The sequence below is a fragment of the Alosa pseudoharengus genome, unplaced genomic scaffold (assembly GCF_046254945.1).
Source record: "Alosa pseudoharengus isolate Yale_2024_CS ecotype anadromous, Long Island Sound unplaced genomic scaffold, YU_APseudo_1.1 YU_APseudo_1.1_scf_2, whole genome shotgun sequence".
Classification (NCBI taxonomy): domain Eukaryota; kingdom Metazoa; phylum Chordata; class Actinopteri; order Clupeiformes; family Clupeidae; genus Alosa; species Alosa pseudoharengus.
Window position 1 is genome coordinate 44,224,327 of NW_027468663.1, and position 24,861 is coordinate 44,249,187.

At 46.2% G+C, this 24,861-nt stretch overlaps 1 protein-coding gene across 6 annotated transcripts in view; it reads left to right on the forward strand.

The window, feature by feature from the left end:
• The window catches only part of tnk2b (tyrosine kinase, non-receptor, 2b), a 69,726-nt gene that overhangs the window by 19,992 nt on the left and 24,873 nt on the right, over positions 1-24,861 (forward strand). For 4 of the 6 annotated variants that reach the window (XM_076295155.1, XM_076295153.1, XM_076295154.1 and 1 more), the window contains 2 exons: positions 21,332-21,509; positions 23,718-23,788. In XM_076295155.1, coding sequence (XP_076151270.1) covers positions 21,347-21,509; positions 23,718-23,788 — 234 coding nt within the window. In that variant the 5' untranslated portion in view covers positions 21,332-21,346. Of the gene's footprint in view, positions 1-13,146; positions 13,856-21,331; positions 21,510-23,717; positions 23,789-24,861 lie in introns of those variants that run through there. The other 2 variants (XM_076295152.1, XM_076295157.1) reach the window with 2 other exon arrangements.

The following is a 24,861-nucleotide window of genomic DNA, read 5'->3' on the forward strand; positions in this document are numbered from 1 at the left end:
TGGTGAAATTAAACTTTGTTGTACAGTAAAGTATAAATTAATCTTTTTGGAAATACAGCGAACACATTTTCTTGTAAACAGAGGTTTTAAATGCAGTTTTTTGCTCAGTTTAAAAGAAAGCACATGTCTATGTCATTTGATAGTGATGCCATCAGTGCGGCCATTGGTAGTGTACAAAGCAGCGCTAATCGTCGTCCTCCGTCTCATTGTAGAAAGCCCGGCCCATGCCAGATAAATGGTTATGATAAGTTCATGGAGTTTTGATCATTCGGAAGTCCACTTCAATTGAAAGGACACCAGAGGATCTGCGAGAACAAATGTAAATGATCTCTAAGGTTTGCCTGGTCTCCATTGGACATACAGGATTTGTTAGCAATCTATGATGTTGTATGCCATAGTATGCTATTGCTAGAACAGTACTCTGAGCATCCGCTCTGTCTACTGACGCACAGAGTCAAGTCTGCCAGTGGAATTGTAGATGGGCAGTTCTGGAGGCTTGCATCATGAGCCAAATCTCATGAGAGGATTATTTTTACAGTTAAAATGGCCTCCTCCAGTTTTGCAACTTTTGCTTTGAGTTTTTCCACTCTGCATATTTGTTTTATACTGTCCTTATGGATTACTTGTGGAGTGTGGGGTTTCTTTGTCCTAGCTTGTACTCACTTTCAGTAGACTGCCAGCTTTAATGGCTCAGTGTGGCGATGTGGATGCTGTGTGCGGGGACTGTGCTTCACCACCCCCTGGTGGAGAGGAGTGGTAATACAGAGGGATTTGGCTGGCTGGCTGGATAGCTGTGGAGGATAAGTATGATGATAGTGCTGGGAGTGAGAGCTAGGGCCACACACAGACTATATAAATCCTCACCAACATACACACACACACACACACACACACACACACACACACACAAACGCACACACACGCACACGCACGCACGCACCCACAAGTATGCTGAAAATCAGGTGTGAAGTGAGGACATGGGCCTTGACATGAATCCAGGTTTCTAGGACTTCCATGTAACCACATGCACAGCGTAAATGTGTATTAGAACACTTCTTGAATCATTCCAGCACTGTATTGGATTATGTGTTTGTCCCATAAGAGCACAGAATCTTTTTTGACAGATTTCTTTATGATGTGATTCTTTATGATTTCTTTACACTGCATACAGTGCCCTCCACATATATTGGCACCCCTAGTAAAGATGAGTAAAAAGCATTTTATCATTGTTTTCCATTGTGAAACTATCAGAAAAATCCAACATCGAGGAAGCAAATTTGTTCTGAGAAAAAAAAAAAATCCTCATATGGAAATAAATATTTTTTCACAATTATTGGCACCCCTGCATTTAATTCTTTGTAAAATGTCCGTTTGCCAATAAAAGGGTGAGTGGGATACAGGCGCTACAGCTGTAGTGTGATACAGGCACTGCAGCTGTAGTGTGATACAGGTGCTGCAACTGCTTGCGCCACAGCCTGTAAGCAGAGTATTTAAGAGCATTCCTTTTTTACAGAATATCTCTGGATCAACCAGATTCCTAGGTACTCTCTTGTGCATTCTTTTCTGAAACTCACCCCACTGGTTTTCTGTAGACTTTTGAGTTCAATAAACCACTTTTAGCATTTTTGCAGAAGCATCCAGATTGTGTTTTTAAAAGCCCAGGTATTTCTTGGAGTTTATGATACCATGACCCTTAATGACGACCTTTGTATTATGCTGCGTTACAGTTGGACTCGTAGGTTGTATTCTCAGTCGTATTTGGAAGGACTATGCAATTGGAATGTGTGTGTGTGTGTGTGTGTGTTGAGCCATCACACTCTCAGCTTCAACTCGCATGTGGGCTCAGTTGGTTTGACTAAACCTTCCTAAATTCCCTCACTTACCGACTTGCCCTCTTCTCCCCTCTTAAAACCCCACCTGTTGGCTCTGAGCTCACTTCACCCTCCTCGGGACCACATGTGCCCTCACCCAGCGTTCCTAGAAAGGCAGCTTTGGCCAGGGATTAGGGCGTGCCGCCACCACCGCCACCACTGCTGTGTGTCCAGTCCACGCGGAACAGTATTTACAGAGGATTCTGTCACCTCGCTAACCACCATTTTATTTAGCGGGTAGAGCGAAAGCTTTCTGGGAAGCGCAGGAGATGAACTGGGGGCATGGGCACAGGGCTTTGCTGTTGTTTCACCACCAGAGGATGTTCCAGGTGCCGTGTCAACGTCAGCAGCGCCGCCTCCGAATCCCAACAGGGGGATCAGAGGGATTAGGCAGGGGTGTGTGTCCTGTGTTGGGTTTATTATATGAGGCCTCTCACACACAGGCCTCACTTGACCACAAGGTGAAGGAGAAGGCTGCAGAATTACTTGTGAGTTTTATTAGGGCTGGGGGTGCTAAGCAGCCTGAGTGGCCCTGCAGTGAAATAAAGTGCCCCGTTGCAGTTTAGGAGTTGTATGGTACTAAAGTCTGGTAGTTTTCTGCATGCAGGCAGATCTGTAACATGAGAATAAATGTGAAGGGGCAGCTCTGCAGTGTTGCCATCACATGCCCATTTCTCTCTCTCTCTCTCTCTCTCTCTCTCTCTCTCTCTCTCTCTCTCTCTCTCTCTCTCTCACCCCCCCCCCCCCTTCTCTCTTGTCTTCCTCTTCTCCCACCGGACACAGCATATGGAGAGGATTTTCCATGGCTGGGGGGATTAGTTTTTGAGATATGAGTGTGCACGTGCCGAACAGTCAGGTTTGAGCAGTGAGAGTGTTGCATGTTCAGGTGGATGATTAAATAAAGGATCAAGGCAGAATCATCGGGGGAAATGATATTGAAGATTACCACATTGTGAATGTCAGCACTCAGCAGGGCCTCAGGCAGCAGGGCAAGACGCAGCAGACCCACTGCTGGACGTGTGGCGCCGTCCTCCAATTCCTTCAGCTCAGATACTTCAGTCTTTTATGCTTTTTTTATTGTCTATTGTCTATGTCTTTTATTCATTTAGACACACTGCAAAGTGTGTTTTCTGTAAGCAAAAATGTTTTACTTATTACTACTGGTACTACTGTCACTATCTGATCTTAAGAACTTTGAATGCACTTTCAATAGAGGTAACAATTGGCCGTTGAAGTTAATGCTCTTCACAGAGCCCAGAGCTTGGACCTGCCAGGCCCAGAGGCAAGCACCATAGGAGAGGGAGATGGGAGAGTCAAAAGCAAACAGAATAATGCATGCACCAGAATATATGAACATCTTTACACAATCAAAACAACACAACTGCACTTTTATTACCAGGAATACACAATTAAATAACATGACTTATTAATGTTTTCAAAAGATATAGCATTCAATGTCCTGGTTGTAGGACAGATTAATTGGTATATAGGCTATGAACTATGCTCATAAGTTTACTGTTATGTATGTCAGTATAAGAAGACTGTGAAGCAGAAAACTACCATAAATAGGCTGACACACTAGCATAAATAAGCTAGCACACAATATGTAGTAGGGCTGTTGGAATGAATTTCTAAAGTCGAATATAAATCGAATACTTAAAAAATCAATACTATTCGAATTTGGAAATTACTATTCGAATGTGGTGTTTTGGGGAGTTTTTGTGTTGTGTTGGCTAACTTTAGCGAATATGTGAAAACGAAATGCTTTTGTCACGTCTAATGCACAATCTAAATACTCCTGACCATTTCAGCGATGTGTGGAACATTTTTGGATTTCCATCAGAAAACGGAAAAATAACAATGATGTCGTAATCTGCAGAATATGTAGCAGCGAGCAGCCTGAGTAACGCTACACCCTGATAACGCTACACCCTGACAAGCTAGGTAGGTAAACAGTCCGAGGACGAGGAACCGCGCAGCTAAAGCAGGCAAGAAATAGGTTTTTGCCTCCCTCCTCTAGGCTATGCCCGGTGCTTTTGTCACTTCTCTGATAGGCATAATGGTTCATGGAATCGCGGGCCGATAGAAAAAAAGAAAGCAAACTTTTCCCCAATCATTAAATACTTGCTAATTTGGCGTCACCAAACAGAGGCATTCAGTAAAGTGGTAGTGGTATGGGCGTTCATTCAGTGTGTGCGCGTGTCTGCGCAAAAGAAACTGAAACCACTCAAGTTGCACAGATATCGTTGGTAGACTAGTGTCAATATAACAAGTCAACCACGCTTTTATAGTGGCATTGGCAATGCATAAGCCCGTTTATACAGTGTAGAGATGCATCGTAAATATTAATAATAGGCTAAATTTGAGCATTAAATATTCAAATATAATTCGATTATTAAAAATAATAATAATTGAAATTCAAATTGGGTTATGGAAGAAGATTGACAGCCCTAATATGTAGACCTATTTAATCACAGTAGAAACTATGCATAACAGTTTGGTGGGAATGGACAGCTGTAAGTGGATCAGGTGGTAAAAAAAAACGATATCATCGTCCCATAGTGGGGATAGTGGGAAGGTAAGAAAGCCAAAAAAGTCAGAGCTAGGTAGCATTATGCTAGCATTATGCCAATATGTGATTATAGGTTTTGGTGGCGATTCTTTCATACATTTATGGCCCGACACAGAACCTCTCCGGTGTCTGCATGAGAAGTTTAAGGTGCTAAGAGCCTTCATTGGGTTCACAGGACTAGATTGAAGTGAAGAGGATTTTTATTTTAAAACACAGATACACAAAATGTTATTTGCCCTCTTGTGGTTGTGGTATAAAAGGGGCAGTTAGAGTTAGAGGGCAGTTTTACTGAGGATCTCATTGTCATGTTGAGGAAGCAGGTTATCAGGTAACACCTTAATTTCCCTTTGGGGATGAATAAAGCAATCTATCTATCTGTCTGTCTGTCTATCTGGAGTGCAGATTGTCCGCTCCCTCATCAGTAAGCGCAGTGAGATGGAGCTGACGTGCTGCTCAAGGAGAGAGTATGCTACACGCTACGCAGCACGGGCCCAGCTCCAGCTCTGCACGCTAAATACATTTCCCATACCTGTGGACTCCGAGACAGCGGTGTGGCCCCAGGGACGCCATCCGTGCCTGTTTTTAAGCTTGTGTTGGTTCGCTGGTCACCCACAAGCCCCTTGTTAAAAAAAGAGCCAACATGATCGGAAAGCGGCGGCTCCTCGGTGGCGAGACGGAATGCTGTTCACGCCACCCACGGGCCACCCTCGGCCCCGGTCCGGATTGGTTCTCTGAACCGGAACACCAAAATCCCATTACCAAGAATGCAGCCCCGAATGGTTAACTGTGTTTATGACCGTTGGTAGGGCGATGTTCAGAGCTCATCTGTGACTTTATTTGTCTTGGGGAGAGTGCAGTGCCGTCAGGGCGTAATGGTGTTGTTATTATTATGGAGAGTTCTGAGTTTTGTTTTTATAAGAGAAGTCCAGCCCAGTCTAGACTAGCTCTGCCCAGCCCAGCATGGCTCCACATAGGTCACGACACTCTTGCCCACGCACCCAGACTGTGTTCTCATCACATATCCACTTTTTTTGTGTGTGCGTGTGTGTTTGTGTATAGTGTACATACATACATGCATATTTAGGTATGTGGTTTTGTTAGTGTACTGTACAGAAAATAGTTATGTGTTGCTGTTGCATGTCAGTGGGACAATGGGATTGTGTGGTCATATGTCGGTAGTTTTGTTTTTACTGCAAGTGTCTTAATGTCAATGTTAGAGCGTGTGTGTGTGTGTGTGTGTGTGTGTGTGTGTGCGCGGCTTTAGGAGGATATGTGCTAGCAGCAGGGGGGTGTGCTACTGCTGTAAGGACACTCGGGGGAAGCTGGGTTTAATGATGCGGCCGCCGCTGATTCTGGAGCCATCTGGTGTGTGTGTGTGTATGAGAGAGAGAGAGAGAGAGAGAGAGATGCTGATAATAGGCTGAATGTGTGGAAGGGAAAACAGTTGAAATGGGGACATGGGTGTTTAAGGGTGGTGCAGTGGAGGCTTTAACACCATCAGCCATGCTTTTCATATAGGGAGGAGGCGAGGAGCTCTTAACAGAGATGATGAAATGGAGAGAGAGATGGCGAGAGTGTCCTCTGTCGTCCTTTACGATCACACACCGGCCCAGTGCCAGCTGCAGCATTGGGAGGATGGGCTGGAGGGAGGAGTGGGGTTGAGAAGAGGAGGGGAACGGGACAGAGTAGGGACAGCACACAGGGCAGCTACCTCCAGCAACCAAACATTTTCACTCCACTCTGATCATTCTGGGAGAAAAATGAAACTACGGTGGAATGACAAGCCAATGGGAGAGCAACGAGAGATAGAGAGAGAGAGAGCACTTTTGTTGCTTTTTTGAGTTATTCCTTGATGACATGGACTCGGCTGCAGTCTGTGCTGGCAGTGGGGGGGGGGGGCGGCTATCTGAGTGGTTGTAGGGGCAAAGCCTTAGTGGGTCAGCAGGAGCAGCGGCGGCGGCTAATGGAGGTCAGATATTAGAGGGATTTATTTAGAGCTGAATCCCACTGAACAGACGGAGCCCTGCTGAGAGGAGAGAGAGGAGAGGAGTTTATGGGGAAGGAGGAGACAAATGGCAAGAAGTGGGGTGAAGGGATGGAGAGAATAGAACAGAAGGAGGGTTGAGGAGGTGTGTGGTGGTAAGGAGTGAAGGATAGAGAGGAGAAGAGGAGTTGCAGAGCTCTCTGTCAGTGGGTGAAAGAGAGGCAAAACAGTGGTTTGGCCTGAGGGAGGAGAGAGAGAGAGAGAGAGAGAGAGGAAGGGAGGGAGGGTGGGGTTGATCAGCAGTCAGAGGGGAAATAGACCAGCCCCCCCCCCCCCTCCCTTCATAGTCAAAGCCTTACCTCCCTGCCCCCCTCCCGTCCAGATGTCCTTCTCTTGGTGAGGCCCCAGATGGCCCCCCTGTACGCCGCTTTCACCACCGTGTTGTTCTCTCCCCAGGATTAAAGCCCTCCTTATTAACAATCCCCCCTCCCCTCATCGGCCGCCTCCTCTCCACCGGCACACTCCGCGCTGCGCTCTGATTGGCCGGCTGCCTCAGGACTGCTGCTTGATGCAGGAAAACGCAGCGACGAGGTTGGCTCCGCATCGTTGGGGCGACCATTCAGCAAAGCCCTGTTTGAGCGGCTCAGGCTAAAAATAAAAAAAGCAGGTTTAGGGAGGAGAGCAGAGAGCCTGGAGAAAGACGAATATTGTTTCCCAAAAAAGAAAGGAGGAAAGAAGAAAAGGATAAAAAGGATTACCCCTGTGGCAGCAGACGAGCATTCAGGACAGGGTTGCTTTTATCGCTGTAAAAAAGGGAAAACTCCTCATTTGCTGCTGGTCAGCTGCCTGTCAGTTTGAAAGCACACAGCTGCTTTAGAGATGCTGTGATGAGAGAGAGGGACCAAGAGAGAAAGAGAGCAAGGGAGAGAGAGAAAAAGAAAGGAAGGAAATGGAGAGACCATAAAGATGCTATACAGGACCAGAGCTTGTTTGCGAGGCAGTGCGATTGACGGGGCTGAGTGAAGGTGAAACGTACTGAGAAATGCTGCGGGGATAGAGAGAAGAGCAGCAGAGAGAGAGAGAGAGAGAGAGAGAGAGAGAGCTCTGCAGTGTGCTACAAGGACAGTGTACATCAGCACTGGTCGAGTGGACACCGCTCTGCTGAGGGCGTTTGCAACGGAGAGCCGTAACAAAGTCCCCTCAGAGGGCATCAGGAACAGGACACCTAAGTTGACATGAAGGCTACAATGTCGATGACCACAACGATGATGATGATGATGATGGTGATGAAGCACAAGTGAGCCCAAGATCCTCCCCGCGTAGACTCCCGTCCCGTCTTCCTGTCCAGTGGCAACGCCGCTCCCACGGAGCCCAGCGCAGATGACCTGGAACATGGGGGACACAGCTGAGTACCAACGGCTCCCCAGCGACGATGACGAGGTAGCCCCGAACCCCATCACCATCATCACCACCTCTGACCATAGCTCTCTGCCCCTGTGTCCTCCTGTCAGTGGGTACCTGCTTTAGGGGTACCTCCACTGTACAGAAGCAGCGGGCACTGCAGGGGCAGAGTGCTGCCCCCTGCTCCTCAGCTCTCCCCTGCAGACCACAAACAGCAGATGAGGAGGTTCTGTCAAACGCAGACAAACAAGTGCTGTCTCTTTTGTCTTTCCTTTCTGAGAAGATGAGTAACCCCACATGGTGTCCCGTTATGGTGTCATGTAAACGTCTGGGAATGTATGTGGGAATGTATGTGTGAATGTATGTGGGAATGTATGTGGGAATGTATGTGTGAATGTATGTGGGAATGTATGTGGGAAGGGTGACTGTGCCTGTGTACTGTAGGTGTGTGTTTATTGTTTCAGTGTGATGTCCATGTCTAGGGGGTGTCTGGTTTCTTTTGATGGTGACATTGATTTTGCAAAATTTGCTATGAGGTTAATACACGGGGGCAGTTAATATGGTATTAATATGGTGTTTTGTTTTTTTTTTACTTGCATAAAACACTGTCCTGCGGTTTATACACAATGCGGCTATTATAGTATCTGTTAGCTGTAAGTGTCCTGTCTGTAATGTGTGTGTGTGTGTGAGTGTGTGTGTGTGTGTGTGTGTGTGAGTGTGTGTGTGTGTGTGTGTGTGTGTGTATGCTGCGTTGTGGTTCATGGTCTCCTTCTGTGTCCTCGGCCTTGTTCATCAGATCCCATAGTAAGGGCAGAGGAATGTAATGATATCCAGTGGTGACGGACAGCATCAGGGTGGTCAGGCCAGTCTGTAAGGGTTTGGGTTAGTGTTGGGTTGGTGTTTGGTTAATGGTGTGTGTTTGGTTATTTTTGTGTTTGTGGGAGTGTGTCTGCATTTGTGAGAGAGAGGAAGAGAGAAAATGCTTCTATTCTCTGCTCCCCCTGCCAGCGTGTCATAATTCCCTACAAGATCTATCATGACAGAGGTGGTGTGTGTGTGTGTGTGTGTGTGTGTGTGATCCCAAGCAACACCCCCCCCCCCCCCTTCTGACTCCCAGGGTGAGAGCATACACAGACAGCTGACTCTGCACTGAGTGTTCTGTTCCCACAAAAATGAGTGTTACCTCACCACCCCCCAGAGAGAGACTGTGATGATGTTTCACTTCTGGGGGTTGAAGCTGACCTCATGCCTATGTCATCAGACTGTTCTCTTTCCTCTCTCTCTCATTCACTGTCTTGCTCTTTTCATCTCTCCATCTCAATTCAATTCATTGTTGCTTTATTAGCATGACTGAAGGTGCAGTGTTGCCAAAGCAAAAAACAAAACAGCATAACAATTTGTACAATAACATTGAGTAAAGAAAAAAAAATGTATGTAATCTTTCTCTCACACTTTCTGTGTGTGTGTGTGTGTGTGTGTGGATGTGTGTGAGCGTGCATCTGACTGTCTGTCTTTCCCTTTTGTCTGTCCTGAAATGAGATTCATCCATTCATATTTAATGGGAGTCACGCTGTTTGTTCTCCCCTACCTGAGGCTGTAATCTGGTTAGTCTGTCGCCTTGATCCTGCCGGGCCCCGGAGCACAGGATAAAAGGATAACACAGGGTCCCATCTAAGCCCCCCTTCACCCTGGACTTTTAATCCTGGCCAGTACACCCAGCTAGCGGAATAACGAGTTTAAAGCCCGTGTTGACCATTTGACTCCCATTTCATGATTGCCGAAGTCCCCTGTTCGGTGGAACTCAGACAGGTGTGGTCACATATACCGCCCATGACTGAATGATCTGGACTTTGCTGATGGCAGGCTGCTTAGAGATCCATGGTGCTGCAAAACATGGTGTAGTCAAGCAGTTGAACGCGTGCTGTACTCTGCCATTGTTATTTTAACCTTTGGGATACATGGCTGTGTGCTGTCGTATGCATGTGGGCGGTAAATTGTTTGTGTTATTCCGACATGGAGTTTCCAGACTGACGATCCCAGCCTTCATGAGCAGGACCTGCTGGATGCTGTCGCCCAAGGCTGTGTATTGTCAATCGGAAGAGCAGAACAAGTAGAGACGGAGGTCCAAAAGGTGGCGATAGAAATGGAAATTGGGCATGAAAGAAAGAAACCTTGAAACCAGCTGCTAACTGAAACTGTACATGTTTGTTCAGACAGTATATAAATATAGTTTAAGTAGATCCACCCACATGCTATGAAGTAATAGACAGTATTGTTTTGTTGGTTACTCCCATCCCTATTATCCTTGATCAAATAGATATGGTATTATATTAAGGACGCACCCATTTGGTCAGGAATATATTATGCATTAATGGACTTGATTTGTTATTGTCTGGTATTGTAGATGTATTGAAATGCCAAAGGTCACTCCCACATGGGTGTCAGACACCACACTGTGAGTCTACTACTGCCCCCTTGTGGAACATTGATGCACTACAGCAATGAGGATTCCACAATTCTGCACTTAAAAGTCTGATGGTGCTAGTTATAGCCGGATGAATTCACTGAAACTCACTTCAGTGGAAGGTGGAATCCGGCTATGGTGGTGACACTTTATATATTTGCTTTGAGTGCTGTTCTGATCCTCTTCTCATTTTTCAAAGGAGACGGCATTGGTATTAATGTAACACATTTATCCTGATATAACAATGAACTAGAACTAATGAATGTTTAGGACTGTCAGTGATGCAAAGGCTAACTACATATTACGCTGAACATGAATGGTCTAAGCCCCAACTTAAACACCTCCCAAGGAGATCTATAAGGTTGACTTTAGTCAGTCTTTTACCTGAAGTACCCCAGCATGCTGCTGTAGCTTACACTATGTACTATGCACTGAGTAGTTTGTTAGGCTACCTAGGTAACAGCGTCTTTGTTTGTCTTTTGACAAACAAAGACCTTTGAGTCGGGAGAGATGGGCACTAAGACCATGTGGTAGGGTGGTCTCTGGCAGGGCCCTCTCCCCCGGCTGAGGTGTCAGATGTAGAACCTCTGTGAGAAGTTTGCTCATCCTCTGCCAATGTGCGAAGCCTCATCCCTGCAAAGGTTACTGTAGGTCAGCTAGCAAGGATTTTGTCCACAGTGGGGGCTATAACACACAGTGAAACCTCTTCACCTCAGCTCACTAATCATTTTAGTGTCTAGTGTGTTGGGTGGGGTGTCTTTAATCAGTTGTGTAGTGGTAAAATAAGAGGTGGGTAATCTATGAATTCTGTGATCATGGTAAGGTGGACTGCGCCATGCGGTATCTGATTTTTCAAAAAGGCATTCAGAACATGTTTAATGATTGTGGAGGTTATTGTCCAATGTTTATAACAATACAAATGGTATTAAATGGTTCCTAGAGTGTTGATGAGTGCACACATTGTGAAGGTGGATAATGCAGTGTGGTTTTTTAAATACTAAAAATTGCAATTGGTGAATAAACTGTTTTGATAGGTGGATAAACTCTATTTCTGAAATTTCAGAGGTAGATAAACTGCGTTTACTTGCCTTTAGCCTCTACTACATCCCTGTCTTTAATGAATCATGTAATTAATAGTGAATCTCATTCTCAGTGTGTGCACTCACATATGTTTCACTCCACTGTATTTCATGCACTGAAGTTAGTTTAGTATGAGGCGTTCTAAATGTTTAATGTCCAAACATACGAGGATTTATTAATAGGTCGGCATTGGGATAGTGCGTACTGCGTGCAGGCTTTAGCTGTATCATGAGACCAGTATACGCTGCAGATGGTTGTGTTTATATAGTCTGGGGTGAAGGAGTCAGACAGCAATCCACATCAGAGTCCACCCGCAAACAGCTGTTCCTTTTCTCTTCTCTTCTCCAGGGTTCATCATCATCTTCCGCTCTTTATCTTTTTGGTGTTTGTTTGTTTTTCTTTAGCATCTGCATTCTGGCATATCCTCATTTTTTTTTTTTTTTTCGTCTGTATTTGTCTGGTGGTTCCTCTTGTTGGTGTTGATCTTCCTCCTCCACCTCTTGGTCTCCGCATCCTCCCAATAGCCCTGCTCTGCAGAACATTCCAGCTGCATAAGCTGGGCTGTCCTGAGCCGCACTGGAAATTCTTCGGCTCAGGAATTTAATTGGACGCAGGCTGGTTATGACATCCCAGGATCCCTAGTTCACTGGCGCTGGTCCCTGCGGTATTGGTCCTCTTGTTTTTCCCCTTCAGAAAAGAACATGAATCACATTGTTTACCACTGGAAATACACTGGAAATACCTCACATCTGGTTTCACAACTAGCCTTAGGGAAGAGAGAAGGGGGAATTGAACCGCAACTTGGTGTTTTCTGTGGACTAACCTCTTGTTTGGTGACGGCACAGCGCCCCTTAAGAGGAGAGAGAGAAGAGGGGGGAAAAAAGCTGTACTGGATTTGTGTATATTTGGTTGAGATAACATTTTTGAAGGGATCGAGACAGGAAATAAAGCCAGCACCAAATAAAGGAGAAATTCAGTCTTGTGGGAGGAGAGAGTGGAAGGAAGGGCCAATGAAGCGAGGGGCTGCTAGGTCAGAGCACTAGAATGACCGAGAGAGAGCGAGAATGAAGGGAGGGAGGGAGGGAGGAATGGTAGGAGGGTTGGAGAAGGGTGGTGGTGGTGGGGTGGGCTTGTTAAGATCCTAGCATAAGGGGGCCCACAGGAAATGAGCTCTCCATCCTGCTGTTAAATCTGACCTCTTGGCTGACGATCAAATGCTCCTCCATCGGAATACCATAGAGTCTCTGTCCTGGCACGGGCCGAGAGGGTGGGGGGTGAGAGAGAGGGAGGGAAAGTGGGGGCACTTCCCTAGCGTCTGTCTGTTAACAGCAGGAATTACACACTGTGAGAGAGAGAGAGCGAGAGAGAGACACACACACACACACACACACAACCCCAGGCTCCTCCGCCTGGTCCGCTTGGAGAGAACGACGCGTCCAACCGCCTCAAACACTCTCGCTCTCACACACGCGCACAGGCACGCATGTGTGCAGTCGAGCAGCCACCTCTAGCTAGAAGCGCACAGGGACACACACATTCTCACATTATTCCAACTCACTGAAGGACATTCCCTCTCTGTCTCTCTCTCTCTCCCACCCATTTCTTTTCACCCACTCGCTCTCTGCTCTCCGTGTCTCTCCCGCCAGGCTAGTTCGCTCTGCCTGTCTGTGGAGCAAGTTTGTGTGTGTGTGAAAGGCGGGGTGAATAGAAGACGCATCTATTAATAGCTGTACAGTGAAAGGGGATGGAGAGAGGACTGGACACTGGCACGGCTAACGGCAGCTGCGTTGCCTGAGGTGGAGGACCCCTGCTGTCGTTCACCGGGACTTTTGTTTGCCTTGCTGCACACATCCACACCTGAGAGGATGGAGCTATTCCCAGGGGCGTCCGGAGAGAGCTGTGCCTGAGGACGGAGTGCCTGGGAGTCGCTTGGCATTGGAGACGCTCTCAGTATTTTTGGATGTCCTGAGAAGCCTGCCAAGTCAACATTCAAGAGTTCAACATCTCCATCCCCCATCCCCAACCCCACTCCCAGCCCCCTACCGTACTCTCTTGTTGGCTGATTCCCCTCTGGTGTTCCTTTTCTCTGTTTTTTTTCCCCTCCTCTGAGCCCTCCCTCTCTTTCCCTTGGGTTTGTGCTGTGTGCGGGGTTGGCCATTTGTGTCTGCTAGCACAACACTTCAGCTCGCGTTGGAAAGGAGCTTATGTGGATTGCCCCGCAATGGAATGTAGTCGGCTGGCTGCAGGACCAGAGAAGCCGTCTCTTTCCCCGGGTCTTTTGCCTCTGGACTGCTTTTGTCCTGCTCGCGCTGGGGACCCACACCGCCCTGGGTGTCTGGAGTGAGTCGGAGTCGCTCTGCATTGTATCAACTGCCCTTCTGCTTCTGTCTGGACAGCCCTGCTGTACCCCAGAGTTCAGGATGCGCCGCTTTGACAAACTCAAAAAGTCTTTCCCTTTCCTCGCACATTTCCATGTGTACAAAGTAAGTCTGGTTTTCTACTTCTGCAAAACAATGAGCTGGTCATACTGCATAGTCAAGAGAGGGAGAGAAGGATAAATCAGAGACAAGGCCAGGAATGCCTACCTGGGGGGATGTAGGTTGTGTGTGTATGTGCCAAGTATGCGTACTGTATGTGAGCAACTGTCAAGTAGCACTGTTTTTCACACGTGTACTGCAGATGAACTCTCTGCTAAGCATGTGCATGACATTAACCCTTTGCTGGACGAGCAAGTTGGTTTGGTTTGTTGGCTGGAGAATCATCTGTCTCTATCCAAGTCTACTGGACTTGAAAAAGTCTTGATCGCATGTAGGTTCATTACTTTATGACCAGACATAACTCCCCCTGTGCTGTTTTTAAACGCCACAAAACCATTATATTGTATTGTGTTTTTACTTGGGGTGTAACCGTTTAGCATCCAGACCATTGGCCTTGGTCCAAGTATGTGACGGTGGGCCATATGGGAGTTGGTCTTGCAACTTTCTAATAGCACGGCCCTAACTGTTCAGCAATTTTGTCCGGCCCCACTCCCCTCTCCGAGCCCCACTGTCCCGGCAGTCATGCTGTCCAGCAGGCCTGCGCTTTGTAAAGTGTCAGTGCGTGCTGGCTCCCCTGCACTGCAACCCAATCCGCTGCCCATGCTAACAGCACCTGTAGTGTCAGCGAGGTCGTCGTCGTCCTCCGCCAGCGCTTGCTCGCTCCTGGTATTATCACTCGGCCCACCCAGGAGTTTCACACTCTCGCTGGGAGAATGCGGGGAATGCGGCTCGTAAGAGGCTAGACTGTGTCATCGCCTCACCATCGTCTGGGTTTAGTCTGCGTCAGGGAAAGAGAGGTGTTTGCCCACTCTGTGTTAACCAAACCCTCCGTGAGCGTGTGCATGCGTGCGTGTGTGCCTCTGTGTTTATTCACCAAGCCCAGCGCTGATGGGAAGCGTGTGGGATGGCTCTGCTGTGACTAAGCTTTCCCCCCAGAGACTGTGGAGCCAGTGATTTCAGACTGCAGGCATGCCCTCACGTCCGTGCCTCCTGCCTCTCCACCTCCACAGGACGCTGGGATAACTAATGAAGCGTCCCAGACGACAGTGGGAGCGCTGACGCAAGGCCAGTCTAGCACACTGGTGGCGAAGTATGCAGTCAAGTGGATGATTTGTTGTATAAGTCTTGTCACTATATTCTATTTTTTGTTGAATGAAATTGCATCAGTGGTGGTGCCATCTGTGGCCTTGACAGTGGTAATGTGATATCAGATTGGAGAAATCAGGGCTAGGAATGTGAGTCATGTTTTCACTTACCAGAATGCATAAGCCCCCTAGACTTGAGATTTGTACCTCCTCTCTCATTTGATGAATGTGTCCATTGTTTTCAAGTGTCCTGGCAAAATGTATTCCTGTCACTTAATCAATATTAACCTATACATGAGCTAACATTACCCAACCATTAAAGGAGAAATCCAGTGATTTTTTCACATCGATCTCCGTTTCTCAAGGTCACTGAGTACTGGCAGTACTAAAAAAACAGAAAAAAACCCAATTGGTTTTGCCTAGCTTGAGTTGCTAGGTTCAACAACTAAAGCAGCCAGGCAGCTACAGCGTTACACTATGGGGTCTTGAACATGGGGGCTCACGGACATGGAGGCTCACCGATTGTTTTTGGGTTTTTTTTTCCGTATTGACAGTACTTTGTGACCTTGAGAAACAGAGATCTATGTGAAAAATCGCCGGATTTCTCCTTTAACATTTAACCCCGGCTTTAACAGACAGTAATAATAACTCCATATAACTCCACCATCATATAATCCCCATGAACACTTCCCCCTCCACCCTGTGACTGAAACTGAGGTCACAGTAGGTGTTCTTAAGTAAACATTTCTGGTGGGTTAAACACAGGAGTTAAAGAGTTGGTTCAGGTTAATGAACATGTCAGAGACACATGGTTAAACATATACCATCATCTCCTGCATGCTGACGTAATTGCACGTCTAAAGCCAGCTCTGTTCTCCTCTTGTGAATTGTTGAAGGCGGCAGGTCCTGGCCTCCCTGCACTAGCATCTCCCACTGTCCCTCTACAAGTGACACCCAGCCGCTGTGTGAGGAGACACACGGATAGCTTCCGCCCCGTGCCCTGCCGAGGCCAGCTTTGTACGATTGTGTTGGTGTGGGACAGACCCTCTCACAGTTGCTCACCAAGAGGCCCTATGGAAGAGTCCATGGGATGAGGACATTGCTCTCTGACCTCTAAAGTAACTTTTTCTTCCACACTTTGCCTTTATTTTTACCCCTTTCTGATCTCTCTCTCTCTCTCTCTCTCTCTCTCTCTCTCTCTCTCTCTCTCTCTCTCTCTCTCTCTCCTCTCTCTTTCTCTCTGGTGTGAACCCTTTTTCCTCCCTCTGTATGTTTGTTCTGTGTCTCTTCAGCGGAGCAGACAGTTACAGGCCCACACATGGCATCCATGTTTGAGCTTTGGGCCCCTGGCTCTGCTTGGCCGGTCAGGAAGTAGCAGGAGATTGTGGGATGTGTGTCTGCCGCCCCAGTATTTGCTTTGTTGAGGTGTGAAATGTTGCCTCCAGTGTCTGTGTGAGGAGAACGTGCACAATGTCGACTGCTGTGAGATCAAGGGCATGCTATGTAGGGTCTGACTCGAGTGATTGTTGTAGAATTAAGTGGATGCAATTATGTTTTCCTTTAGTTTTCTTAGAGACATTGGAGATGGCTCCAACAACCCATTAGCCTAGGCCTTTGATCCTAGATCCGGCCAGTTAATCCTAATTGTTGCCTTTCTTCCTCACTTCCTCAGAATGATCCTGCCAAAACTGGTTGACCACAGCTTGACCACTGCAGAGCTTAGTTCTGCTTCCAGGTCATGGGGTCACAGGCATAGGATGGGGGGGGGGCTGTTCAGGAGATCTGGGAACTGCCTGAGTTGTTCATGAAGGCTAATTTCAACATAAATTACCAACGATGTAGAGTCTATTCAAATTTCTTGTGGTTCCCTCTGAAGCAATTGAGGTCATTAAGTAAAGGGAGCAGTGGGGTCACTAGTAATGGTGGGACTGAAAGGAATGACTGCCTGCTGCCTGACCCCCAGTGACCTCTGACCCTGCCTGTGTCAATACAGGAAGTGCTTAGGGAACAAAGGAGTAGTTTTGTGAACCCTAATTCTTAAGACGCAACCTCTGGAGGCTGGATTCCCATGGCTGTCATAGCCCCTTCATTGACATGTTCTGCCAGCTCAAGACTGATGTCTCTTACAATATTTGATCAATTGACTGTATATTTCATGTTTTATAATGTATGACTCGCATGTTGTGCACACTGTGGACATTGGGTTCCAGAAAAAGCTATGAAATATAACTTTTATTACGGTACATATTACAAAAATGACATAATTAATTACTTTAGTTACATTATTTGCTTTTGAAGAAACATTTTCCAACACAGTATGCTAACCACAGCAAATATACATTGCACTCACACACATGGACAAGATGTTTGGAAAAAAGTTACTCCTGTCCTGAGAAATTGCTTGGTTGTTTTTGGGAAGAGCAGAGAGAGAGGATTGACATATTTTCACCCAGTCTCTCTCTCTCTCTCTCTCTCTCTCTCTCTCTTGCTCATGCTCATACATGCACACAGAGACCACAGAGGTTATTGCGGCTGTACAGTTACGTACACATGTGCATACAATACCGCGGTTCACTCTCCCATTTGCATTTATAGCCTTGTGTACTTTTGAGCCCTTGAGTTTATTTATGCAGTGTTTCCCATACATTGACTTATTTGTGGCGGCCCACCACAGTATCAACATTGACCACCAGACAATGATTTTCCAGGTTGTACTAAATTGTGCTTAAATCTGGTTAGCATCATAACCACACTGCGCTAATTTGTTAAAAACTGTTGCATTCAAGTTAATTCTGCAATCCTACCACCACAAATAGAATTCAATTCTGTGGGAAACACTGTTATGTGTGTGTGTGTGTTAGTGTCTGTATGTGTGTTTGTCTGTGTTTGTGTGTGTTTGCATGTAAAGAAAAGGGCTGAGGGAAGAATTGTAAAACTGCGGAGTGACCACCTCCCCACACGCATGCATGCATGACCACAGGGCCTACACCTTGACTCTGCACACACAGCTACACTGTGGCAGCTGCCAGCAAATGCTAGCTTCCTAAGCACTAGCTCTCTGATGGAGCACTCCTCCCGACTCAGAGCTGTGGTGCTGCTGCTGGGCACGAGGGGCCTGCGCAGGTCCACATTTTTCAGCTTCCACATAATTTGCAGGCTATATGGGGGGTGCTGATCCTGCCCCATGCCTGGTGATGCCGCAACCCCTCAGGGCATCGCAGGCTCAGGCACAACTATAAAAAGCAGCCCTGTGACAGAGGAGCGAGCCCCCTGGACCTCGCACATCCACCCACACACACACACACACACACACACACATAGACTCACTCACTCACTCACACTCTCACAGGAGAACACAGTGCATTCACTCACACAGCTACATTCTTCATACAGACAATGTGAAACACAAACACAAACACAAACACACACACACACACACACACACACACACACACACACACACACAGTGCACAGGCACTCACTTTCATGATCCATAGTAAGGCCCTGGCATGAGAACTTCACAGGTACACAAAATGAGCTTCCATCTAAGGCAGTCAAGCAGAGATGGCAGCCTCTCCGCAGACTGCGGAAATCCTTCAACGGCAGAACTACTGTTGGAATGCCAAGGTCAGATTCAATTGGCAAGGAGCATGAGAGGCACTCATAAAATCAAGGTCTACACATTACAGTCTATGACTTCGGATAAATGATGGCTAAATGTCAGCTGTATCACATTAGAGTGATTCATACACAGTGTAAATACACATTACTTCAGTCAAAAAGAAAGAATACATTGGTCATATTATGGTGATTCACACACAGTACTAACAAACATTGCTTCAGTCCAAAATTATGAATGCATCAGTCATATGCTGTACTGACACACACACAGACTTGTATAATGATAAAAATCACATGACACAGATTGGGCCTAATCATTCACTCTTAGTAGCACTTACCAGAAACGAGAGAGAATATCAGCAGGCCGCCCCTGACACAAAGGTCACCACCACCACCACCTCCCAGCTAATGTCATCTGAGGTTTGTCTTTAAGGACTTGCGTGAATTGCAGCATTCAGCAGATGACATCAATAGGCCCTGTCTGACTAACATCATTACTCATCCACTGACCACACAGGGGCCGGAAAAGGGGGATGGGGTGGGGTGTTGGTTGGGCCGATGAAGTGTTTTTGGAGGGGGCGGCTGGGTAGTAATTGGAAGCAGCTGATGACCAACGTGCCTTTCTAAAAAGTCAAGAAAAAAGGGAAGAAATGAAATGGAAAGAGTAGGCAAATCAGTCGGAGCCAGGCTCATTTTTGCTCTTGGTGGAAGTCCAGGCAGGGGAGGCCGGTTGCTTCCTACCCTTATTTTATTTATTTATTTAGTTATTTATTCATTTTCCTGAGAGCGACTTGGCAGGCTCTGTTGGTGACGAAGCTGCTTGTGCCCGGCCTTGAGTGAGTATGGAGGTGCTTCTACAGCCCAGCTGAGGCATTTATGCACTTATGTCTGCCTGGACGGGATCATTGAGGCTGACTCTTCTGGAAAGGGGGGTGGGGGGTGGGGCTGCAGGACATTGATTGAATATCTGGAAGTGCATATGGTTTGAGCCTATGCCAAAACTTTGTGCTTTATGAACTTCGTGTGTGTGTGTGTGTGTGCTAACCACATGTCTTATGTAGCATGTCTAGAGGACACTGATGGTCTGTGTCCGTGTGTGTGTTTATTGTTAAAAGGATCCCTATTAGCTGTCACCAAATAGGACGAGCTAGTCTTCCTGGGGTGTGTGTGTGTGTGTGTGTGTGTGTGTGTGAGACTGAGCATTACATGACTGAGAACCTGTCATGTAATGCTCTCTGAGAGCCTTTAGACGCAGGTCGCTGGTGCTTGATGGTGTTTAATGAGCTGATAGTAGTGGACTGAATGAGTGCTTCTCTCTGAATAGAAGAGAGAGCACTGGATGGAATCCCGATTGTTTTAGATAGATAGATAGATAGATACTTTATTGATCCCCAAGGGGAAATTCAGGGGGTCTCAGTAGCATACAGACATCACACACAACATGAACTTACAGCAGAAATGGTAAATATAAGTATAAGTATAAACATATAACCAAACTCCACTCTACAATAGAGACAGTAGGAGATAAGAAAAACTAACAAAACTAAATACTAAATATACTATATAAATTAAATGTAAAAAATCCAGTGTGCTTGAGGGTGATCAAGCATGAGACGCTTGTAGTGACAGGGCCTGTAGTTCTGTGTGCTTGGAGAGGTGCTCAAGAGAGTGAGTGTCATGGTGAAGGTGCAAAAGTAGTCCAACAGTAGTCCTGTAGTTCTGTGTGTATGGTAAGGTGCTCAAGAGAGCGAGTTGTCATGGTGAAGGTGCAAAAAGTAGTCCAACAGTAGTCCTTTAGTTATGTGTGCATGGTAAGGTGCTCAAGAGAGTGAGTGTCATGGTGAAGGTGCAAAAAGTAGTCCAACATTAGTCCAACAGTGCAACAGTGCAATAATAAGGTCTAGAGACCAGCATAAGTAATATGGACAAATAGGAGAGTAAAGTATAATGTAGACAAGGTAATATAAAAAAACTATGTAAGTGCAAGAACAGGTTGAGGTAATAGGGTTACAGCCATTCAGTATTGTAGCAGAAGCCATTGATCATGTGTGCTAATATAGCATGAAAAACAGTGTAGCAGGAAAACAGTAGTAAAAACATTAGGCTGTGGACATTAGTAAAACAGTAGTAAAGCAGTAGTGGGCAGTCAGTACTCAAACATGGAGAGGGTGGAGAGGCAGACAGACTAAGCAGAGAAGTCTATCTCTCCTCTTCCCTTTAGTGAAGCATTAAACAGTTCAATGGCCCTGGGGACAAATGACTTCCTCAGCCTTTCAGTTGTGCATGGCAGTGAGCGAAGTCTCCAGCTGATCAAGTTCTTTTGCTTTTTAATAGTGCTGTAGAGTGGATGGCATTCATTGTCCAAGATGTTGATCAGTTTGTTCAGGGTCCTTTTGTCAGATATTGAAGTGATGCACTCCAGTTCAGCTCCCACTACAGAGCCAGCCTTCCTTACCAGCCTGTTTTGTGGGATTCTCCTCAGGCACACAGTGCAGCCACATCTTTTCAGGTTGGACACTACATGTGTGTGTGTACACGTAGGGTTTCTTTTTCTTTTTAATGTTGGCACTTTTGAGGAAAAGTCAGTCATGAGGAAAAAAGTTATGTGTTTGTTAACACAGTATGTCTTATGTCTATTTTTTTCTTTTCTCTTTCCCTTTTTTCTCTCTCTCTCTCTCTCTTTCTCTCTCTCTCGCTTGCTCTCCTTTTCCTGTAGAAGCTGGGGAGTAGCATGCAGTGTGAGGAGGGCACAGAATGGCTGCTGGAGCTCCTGATGGAGGTCCAGCTGCAGCAGTACTTCCTGCGGATCCGCGATGACCTCAACGTCACTCGGCTCTCGCACTTTGACTATGTGAAGAATGAAGACCTGGAGAAGATTGGCATGGGCCGACCCGGTGAGTGGCAGTTGAACCAGGGGAATTCTTTTGGTGTATTGGATTGACTTAGAAGATACAACGATATCATCTACGTATATAATTTTAGCCTGCGAAATAAGGTGAGGTACGCAGGTACTGTAGCACGGCTTTCAAGTTCATATCCAACACATATTGAAGTATAAGCCCAAGTATTCAGCAAACACTGAAGCTTTATTTTACAGTGGAAGATGTAGAGGTTGAAAAGGTGGTTGACACTTGGCAGCCCAAGTGATGATGTTCTCATATTTGACCTGTGCTGTATGTGCCTGTAGATAAAAACATTGATGAAATGATGAGGTGTAAATGTGAAAGGCACCAGAAAGACGACAGGAAAGGAGGGAGGGAGGGAGGAAGGAAGGCAGGGCGGGTGGCTATGAGGCTTTCCAAAAAAGCTGCCATAAAACAAAAGGCCATCTGCTGGTGTTAATCTGTGGATAACACCCTAGTGAGACCCTCTCCCTCTGCTCACACATATACACATATGCACATACTGTACATTCACACACATACACACACAATTTAAGCACATGCACAAATGCAGCACTAGCTATGTAGTATCCCTTTCAAATGGTTTTACTATAGGGCACCTTACAGTAGCATAGCTCACAACGAGTATTCTGTACGTACACATACACATACACATACACATACACATACACATACACATACACATACACATACACATACACATGCACATGCACATGCACATACACATCAACACACTCAGCAGAAGAGCTCAGTTAATATGCCCTCTAATGATGCTGAAAAGCAAACACACACACACACACACATTTGGGCTGACCCCCTGTACTGGAGGATTAGAGTGAGAGCAGATTAGTAGATTGGAGTGATTTGAAGATAATTAATGAGCCTCCTCATCCATAAATAAGGCATGACTCTTTGGGCTTGATGCAGGTTGTTTGATTTTTGATCAGTTCCTTTTTCAGACTGGCTTAGTATGGCATTAGCTCAGCAAATTCTCAGAAATTAGACACTCCTGAACTTGAGAGAGATGGACAGACGTGGTTTAGAAAGCAATAGCTTTCCCATAGTGAGAATATGACTTGGACCATAGAGTTCATGGAGTTCATGTGCAGCACATACAGGCCAGCTTTCTACCTTTGACGTCTCCAAACCTGTTGGTAAATGGTAAATGTCAGCGGAAGACAGCCACTGTGGAGGGGCCTCCCCCTTGAGTGCATTGTGTGAAAGCCTGGCATTGTGGGCCTGAGACACAAAGGGCTGGCACTGAAACCCCCCCACTCATGCCCATTCTCCTGCTGCCCCTCCTGTCTCTTCCGCTGCCCTTTCAACAGCCCTGAGGAACACCTGCTTCCTTCCTCCGCCCAAATCACCCCACTGCACCCCCCCCCCCCCCATCCTCCTTATGCCCCTGCCCCCTTTACCCTGTCTCTATGTGAGAGAAGATGATCTCTTCAGCTCAGCTTCAGGTTTCTGTCTGGGGACAGAATGAGATGCTATCTGCTTTGCCCCCCTCTCTCTGTTACCTTACTCTACACTCTACACTCTACACTCTACACTCTACACTCTACACTCTTTTCTCTTGCAAACTACATAGATATTTAATACTAGCGATAGTGGTGAAAGCTTCTGGGTGTATAGATAGATATATAGATAGATAGATACATAATTACATACATACATGCATACATACTGACAGACTCTCTGTCTGTTTGTCTGTCTGTCTTTTACTTACTTACTTACTTACTTACTTACTTATCAGGTATCATTTTAAAAAGAGGATTTAAAACAGAAAGCCAACAGTGAAACTGAAACCTGTAATTGGGAGAAACTGGGCAGCACTCTGCTGGTGTCAGTCTGGTTGGGCCTCCTACACTGAGGCTGCTGCTGGTTCACTCAGCACTTTGCCATTGCCCCTCAGCCTGGCGTGCCAGTGTGCCAAAGCCTAATACGCTTGTCACTTCACTCTTAAAAGGCTTTCTTTGGAGAGAGACAGGAAAACACACACGCGTGGCCGATGTAATTTTGAGCTCAGCGTAGCTGAATGTCGCTTGTCTAAAGCAGATTTAATCCTTCGCGCCAAGGCCTTTCTCCTTTTCTCCTGCAGTGTTCACTCCACTCACCACCTCTCCCCATTCCCCGACTCCCCTCTTTACCCCCCCCCCCCCCAGACTGTGGTTGATCATCCATACTGTTGTGTTGCAGGCCAGAGGCGACTGTTGGAGGCCGTCAAGCGCAGGAAAACCCTCTGCAAGCGCAAATCCTGGATGAGCAAGGTACCGTGTCTCTCTTCCTGTCACGGTCTATCTGTCTGTCTGCCTCTCTCTCTCTCCCTGTGTGTCAATGTACCTGGCTCCTCTATCTTCCTCTTGTCTTGTGTGAGCAGTGGAATTTGGCCTGAAGATATCATGATTTGGAAATGTTGTGACAGTGGGTCTCTCTATCACCCATACATGCTGACAAGTTAATAGGAGCTCTATTCAGAGCCCATTCTTTTCTCATTTCTTCTCTTCTTATTTCCTTCATTGTTTTTTATACAAATACCTCACTGGGATTTTGTTATGTTTATAAAAGTAAGAAGTAGGTGTGAGTAAATTAATAATTTTACACCATCACCATTCACAATGTGTTTTTATAAGTATGTATACTCTTTTGATCCCGTGAGGGATTTTTTTTTGTATGTGTGCTTCACTTGTATTTGTGTATGTATGTGTGCTTCACCTGTGCCCTAAAAATAGAAGTGAAGCGTAAAGATAAGCTCTTCTCTTATTTTAATGGATGTAATAGGCACTTAAAGCCATGTCTGTGAGTCTAAATTACTGCACTGATTCCAATGGAATTCCATCTGTAACAATAGAGGGATGTCAGACTGCTGACTGAAAATGGCTTCAAAAACAGTTCTGGTGTAAATTAGCCTTGAGTTCTGCCTGGCACTTTGGATGAGAGTACTAAAAGGGTAAACCACTCACTCATGCACTTCTCATTCAGACAGTGTTATCTTCCTTTCCCTATCTTTCTGCTGATGGCTGAGCAGCTCCATACAACATGGCACTAATCTGACAGTGACTTGCATTACTGATGGCCTATTCCTAGTGTCAGTAGTTGTTTTGGTCTGGCAAATAGGCTGTGCCCTCCTTTCTGGCCTGACAAAGTTAGCCTCAATCAAAGTATGCAGGAAGGAGATCTAATTGCCCTCAGACAGACGCAATATATCAGCACAATGTCTGTCTTTCACTACCTTGGCAGGATGTCCCCTTGTCAAACACACACACACACACACACTCTCACTCACTGTCTCAAAACAGAAACACTAATGCACCCTCACGTATTAGTCACACACACACACACA